This window comes from Stegastes partitus, unplaced genomic scaffold, assembly GCF_000690725.1.
Source record: "Stegastes partitus isolate 25-593 unplaced genomic scaffold, Stegastes_partitus-1.0.2 Scaffold1267, whole genome shotgun sequence".
Classification (NCBI taxonomy): domain Eukaryota; kingdom Metazoa; phylum Chordata; class Actinopteri; family Pomacentridae; genus Stegastes; species Stegastes partitus.
This window is the reverse complement of record NW_007578998.1, coordinates 47,737-54,148: the sequence shown is the minus strand read 5'-3', so window position 1 is coordinate 54,148 and position 6,412 is coordinate 47,737. Positions and strand designations below refer to the sequence as shown.

Sequence of the window (6,412 nt, the reverse complement as noted above, 5' to 3'; positions counted from 1 at the left end):
GACTGTACCTGGTTTTGTGCTTTAGTTTCTCTCTATGAATCCTCATCCAACCAACATATTCAACGTATAAGACTCCAAACAGAAACCACTAAAGAAACAAAAGTCAGAGCAAAGTATGAACCATTTTCTCCTCCAAACATGATCAGTTATATCACTGATGTCATCTGGAAAAGAGGAATATTATTATTTTAGGAAGTTACCGTTGACTTGCTGATCGTTTTAAACAGAAACGTATACTTTAATTAGAAAAATGCAGCTTTTATCTCAAGTAAACTCCAATTTAGAACTTGTTTACCATCTTCTGATGATGTCTGGTATCGTTTTATTTTCAATAATTTCAAGTAAACATTACCTGTGTTATATTTATAGCTGACAATTCAAACAACGCTGGTCACTGAGCCTAAAAAACAACACTTCAGTCAAATAAAGCTGCATAATAGAGCTGTATTACCACCCAACACACCCTGGAGCTCTGAAAAACAGAGCAGACCTTCTGAATCTGTCTGAGTGATAAAACATCAGCATTTATTTGACTGTTAAAAACGTTTTTATGAGAAAATTATGTCACTTTGAACATCATCCTCTTTATGAAGAAGCAGTATTTAAGATTTTAAGATGTGCGTCCATAGAATTTAAAAAAACCCCAATTAAAGTAGAATCTCAGCTTTCGTTCTATTTTCAGCTCTTTATATTTATTTATGAAACTATTTCCTCCTGAGTCCTGGTGCTGATGGTTTCTGGTGGTTTCTGATGGTTTCTGATGGTTTCTGCAGGTTTCTGGTGACACTGAGATGAAAGATGGAAGTTTCATCGAAGCTTCTGCGTCCGGTGCCGAGAAACCGTCTGTAAATACGACAGGTAGGACTTTAAATACAAGTCTGACGTTTCTTTTACAAACTTAAACGTATTTTATAAATTCATCAGAAGCAGGAATGTCCTGAACTATTGAGCAAAGTCAGTATGAGGGCCAAAATGTACAAACACACAATATATACAGACTACATGCTCATTCACAGATCTTCTTCTTCTTCTTCCTCTTCCACAGTTTTACAAACTCTTTAGAAAAATCTAATCAGATTAAAGTCTTTTATTTTGTAGACGGATGTGACATACCTGCAGCAGCTGCTTCATTTGGAACACCTGTAAAGTCTTCCATATGTTCTGTTGTTTTAAGGTTTTACTTTTTGAGTATTTGGAGGAGAAACACAGATTGAGCAGGAATCTATACATTAAATCGTAGATTTTTTTCCTATAAAGTCCCTGATGTGAACCCGTTTGGCGAGGATGTCTAATGATGAGATGTAAGACTCGTTTTCCAACAGGTGAAAGCAAACCCAGTTCACCTGAAGCTCCCGTAGAGCGTAAAGGTTCTAACGAAGGGCAGGAACCACAAGCCGGTGGCGATGAAATCAAGGAGGAGGAACAGCTGCAGCTGGTTTGTCAGCAGCCGGAGAGCCAGACTGTCCTGATGCTGTCTTTCAGCGACGAGCCGAGTTTCTCCAAAGCTCCTTTCAGCGACGATCAGAACATGTCGGAGCTGCCGACGGTTAACGAGCAGAGCTTCTTACAGTCCACTTTTCAGGATGAGTCAAACGCGAAGGAAGCCAAAGTAACCCAGCAGGAAATCCCTGAGATGTTCACGTTCGATGAGGACGAAAAGGTCGACGGCTCGTCGTGTGGCGAGGAGGCGATCGAGCCATCGACGGACGAGGAGCTGAAGATGTGGAGGTACCCTCCAGGCAGAGTGTGCAGGGCTGGAGGTCAGGAGGAAGGAGAGCTGGAATCGTCCAGAGCTGGCTTTGAAAGTCACAGGGCTCCTCCTGCTGGCTCTCCTGAAGCGCAGGAAGGTGAGAAACCCAAACCAGGAGAGGACGGATCTGAGCCAGAGGGCTGTTTAGAAGACGAATCTGCTCTAGACAGAAACCCGGAGAACACAGAGTCCAGTGAAGGAGGTTATGACGGAATGCTTTCAGAAGACAGCGATGTCTTTACACTGAAACCAGAGCAGGAAGATGATGGGACATTTAGACACTCACAGCAGAGCCAGACGGTCAGCACTGGAGAAGACATGGATCTGGACTCGGACAGAGTGGAACAAGCTGAAGCACCTCCACAGACAAGGAGCGCAGACCTCCAAAGAAACACTGAAGATGCAGCACCAACTGTGACTGCAGCTCAGGCCGAGTCGTCTGACTGTAAAGACGGAGCTCAGAGCTCAGCAGAGGTCCAGGACGTGGTAGCAGGAGAACCTCGCAGGGCAGAGGGAGGAGAGAACTCCAAGAGAGTCACCTTCATCCTGGAGCCCGAACTGATCAATGACTCGTCTGAGATCAATACGTCCACAGAGTCCAGAGCAGGGTCGAGCGTGTCAGGTGAGGTCCAAACACCTGGGCTGTGTTCTGGAGAGGTGGAGCACCTGGGTGACGGAGCTGGGTGTAGGGCTGCACCATGTTGGAAATGAATGCAGTATTTCGGGGTTTTTATTTCTTTATTTTTGCGTGTTTCTCGCTTGTTTTGCGGTGCACATGTGGAGCCTGCGTTTCAACAAATGTTCTGCCTTTTACATAGAATAAAGAAGACTTTAGGGGAGTAAAGACTTGTCTCTAGCAGATGGGAAATGAGAGCTGTGTGAGTTTTATTTTTCTATTCAGCAGGAAACAAAAGTTGTTGGATGATGTGTTGAAGTTATTCACGTTTCCTCGGATGTGACTGTTGCTGAGTAATTAAACACCATGCAGCTGTAATTAGTTGAGACAGAGGTCACTGAGGGCTGGGTTTACACTGAGAGGACGAGCTAAACCTAGAACATCAGAGTGAGTTGGGATGAAGGTCTGAAAAAAACACAGTTGGTATCTTATGTATATCACAGGACTGTTGTTGGGTTTCTGTAATTCACCAGCTGACAGACTTCTGAAACTTTAGTCAATGTTGCTCATTTGATGTAACATCTCTTCGCCCAGATGCTGAACTGAGCTCCCACGATGACACCAACACCGGCGACATCATCGACCAGATGTTCGAGGAGGTGCTGGAGTACGCCGACATGATGGAGGAGAGACGGGACGCCGCCGAGGAGCGGGACAGCGGCATCAGCGCCTGCTCCGTGGACAAGGACAAGGTGGACACCGAGTCCGAGAAGGAGAAGAGCGAAGAAGAGGAAGGAGAAGCCAAGAAGGCCGAAAACACCGGAGACGAGCTGCTGACCTTCCCTACGAGTGGAATCCTGTCTCCTCTCAGCAAGTCTGTGGAGGCCGTGGTCACGCCTCTGGTAGGATTCATCCACGGTTACACGTGACGGGGAAAAACGTTTATTCACAACATGAAGCGATAGTTTATGAATCCATGTCTCCCACTAGCATGGTACAAAGATAAGAGTCTTCTGACAGATATTCCTCAGAAAAAACAACTACACAACATAAAGAAAAGAGATAAGATAGAGGTATGATACGATACTAGAATTAAATAAATGAGCTGGAATAAGGCTAGAATAGAACAGTACAAAGTGATTCTGCAAAGTATACCGAGGTAGTGAGTAATATCACACATGATAATGAAATGCTGCACCTGAAAATGAAATATTCCACCTGAAAAATGAGATAAAAATGAAATGCTACACCTTAAAAATGAGATAAAAATGAAATGCTACACCTTAAAAATGAGATAAAAATGAAATGCTACACCTTAAAAATGAGATTAAAATGAAATATTGCACCTAAAAATGTGATAAAATATTGCAGACCAAACTGAAATATTTCACCAGAGAATTGAAAATATGAAATACTGCACATGAAATTAAATGCTACACATGATGCAGAAACTGATGCCACACCAACTCTTAGAGGTAATATTTATTATGTTATTGATATCATTGTTTAGCTCTGTGTGTGTGTTTGTGTTTGACCGACAGCGACTGGCGGCGACTCAGGAGTCCAACCCTCCGTCTCTACTCCTGACTCCAGAGGAAACCAGCACCCCTCCTGCTGAAGCTGCTCCTCTGTACAGGTGATCACACAGCCTCGTGTAAATCCACTTTAACGTTTTGATGAGCCTGGTTCTCCAGAGTGAAGCGTCACACTGAGGTTAGGGTTCAGGAAGCGGCTGCAGCATCGAGGGATGTGATTGGCTGTTTGTGATCCAACAATAATAATAGTAATTAGCATTAAGAGCTTCTACGTACTGGTGTATTGACCTTTACAGACACATAGAAATGATGTTGGTAATGACCAATGTTGTTGATTTAGGGCATAAACCTCACACTGGGTGGAGGTCTAATGCATTGTTAAGTTCTCCTGATTTCACTATTGTTCTCAGTTCATGAGGGTTCACTGGGACACAAGTGGTGCTCAAAACAAACGCTGGTCATGTAAAGAAGCTGCATCCTGCCGACAGTAGCTATAAAGAGGTAGCAGCTGCTGAAGAGTTTGTTAAATGCATTCCTCAACATCTGTACATGACCATCATGTACAGCCATCCAAACAGTCACTGATCGTCCAGACTGGTTGAATGCAACGTTCACCTCGTGCTGCTGCAGCATCATTCAGCTTCAGTTTCTGTCCTGCTGTGATTCCGTCGACAGCATCGACGCCTACCGCACGCAGAGACGCAGTAAGCTGCCCACCATCCAGAGCGTCACTCCTGGAGTTCAGAGACGAGCTCCGGAGGCGTCCAGCTCCCAACCGTCCGTCAACACCAAGGAGAAGATCGCAGTGAGTAGCTCGGTCTGTCACGAAGATCAGATCAGACTCTAACATGAGAAAATGCAGCGCCTAGTCGGGAAGCAACAAGCACAGTAAACTACTGAAAGTTAAAATAAGCCAGCTGTGATATGATTAGAGGTCAGTAGTGTTAGAATGAAGGCTGAGTGTCGTTCTGTCCTGGTCCAGGCTCATAACGAGGAAGCAGCCAAACTGCAGACGGTGATCAACCAAACCCTGCAGGCTCTGAGCTGCTGCACCGACGAGGACCACGGACGAGGCTCTCTGGAGGAGGCTGAGGCTGAGAAACTGCTGCTGGTCTCCTGTAGGTACACCAAGAGGTTCACAGCCAAAGGTTTACTTAATAAAGTGCAAAGAGAGGTTTTTCTTATTATTTAGAGCAACTCCAAAATAAATCTTTCTACTGAAGCTCTTGAAGCGATAAAGTTGAGTCTTAAATAGCCCGACTGTAATGCATTTTATCATGGAGACTAATTAATAATTGCATTCAAAGCATCTTTGTTTACGTTTTCGGTGCTTTGTTGGTCTGATTCAGGTGAGAAGCGCTCTGCTCTGCTGGCTGAAGTGGCCAGACTGAGGGAGGAGAGGAGCTCCGAGTCTGGGGAGGCGTCGGGGGAGGACAAGGACTACGTTTCCCAGCAGCCCTGCAGAGGAACCGTCAGCATCACCAACATCCAGCTGCCTCTCAAGGTGGAGTTCGTCTGCTCCTCACACGGCCGTGCAGGTAGCGGGAGAACGTTTCTGTATTTATTTCTGGATTTACTTAAACAACATTTTACTTCAAAAGTCAAGGACTGGTGGCGACAAAGGTTGTTCACTTCCTTGTTTGAATGTTTGTTTTTGGAGTAAATTACTGGTGTGTGTTCACAGTTTTAGCCGTTAAACCTGTGATTCTTTGTGTTTATATTCCAGGCCGGCCGAGTCACTACTTCTTGGTGCTGATCCGCTACGGGCCCTGCAGCATCGTGGCCACGCCGCTGGCCACAGCAGCCGACGCCCAGAACGGAGACACCATCTCCTTCCCCACGTCTGTCACTCTGTAAGCTGCCCTTCATCACGTTGAGGTTCTAAAACAGGATTCTGCTTCCTGTTGTGTGACTGTATGAAGCTATAGTGTAAGGGGGAATATGTAGAATTCATTAATCGTTATTTTGCTTCCTCTCCTTGTTTTTATGTTAGGAAGGATATTCGTTCATCCTTTGAGATCGACGTGGAAGTCTACAGCCTGGTGAGACAAACTGTTCACGTTTACATATACAGTCATGAAGTAAAGTTTACATCCACTTGTAGAGTCCATGTATGACATGAAGTCTGGAGTTTCCAAAGACTCCTAATGCTGAATTTTCTATGAAGAAAAAAATCCTGCATTTTGGTTCTTTCATAGATTTATTAAAGGTCTTCTGGAGATATGACGAAACCTGCTGGGTCAAAAATAAACACACAGAAATACTAAAATCTGGTTAGACGTCCATGTTCTCCTCAGTTGGGTTCTTCTGGTTCTGTCCACCAGCTTCTGGTCCATCTCTGACTCCTCTGGACAGAACCGCTGCAATTCAACGAAACTCGTCGTCTTTCTGACTCAGACTTGTTCCTTCATCAGTCCACAGGTTCTGGATGGTTCCAGTCAGGACTTTGGGGAGACCAGTCTAGAACCTTCATTCCAGCCTGATGGAACCATTTCTTCACCACTTTGATGT

At 44.8% G+C, this 6,412-nt stretch overlaps 1 protein-coding gene across 3 annotated transcripts in view; it reads left to right on the top strand.

Annotated features, from left to right (window-relative positions):
* Positions 1-6,412, top strand: part of anln2 (anillin, actin binding protein 2) — an 18,909-nt gene that overhangs the window by 5,450 nt on the left and 7,047 nt on the right. For all 3 annotated transcript variants that reach the window (XM_008297982.1, XM_008297981.1, XM_008297980.1), the window contains 8 exons: positions 774-858; positions 2,961-3,268; positions 3,908-4,002; positions 4,577-4,706; positions 4,884-5,019; positions 5,251-5,439; positions 5,628-5,754; positions 5,895-5,943. In XM_008297982.1, coding sequence (XP_008296204.1) covers positions 774-858; positions 2,961-3,268; positions 3,908-4,002; positions 4,577-4,706; positions 4,884-5,019; positions 5,251-5,439; positions 5,628-5,754; positions 5,895-5,943 — 1,119 coding nt within the window. The remainder of the gene's footprint in view (positions 1-773; positions 859-2,960; positions 3,269-3,907; positions 4,003-4,576; positions 4,707-4,883; positions 5,020-5,250; positions 5,440-5,627; positions 5,755-5,894; positions 5,944-6,412) is intronic.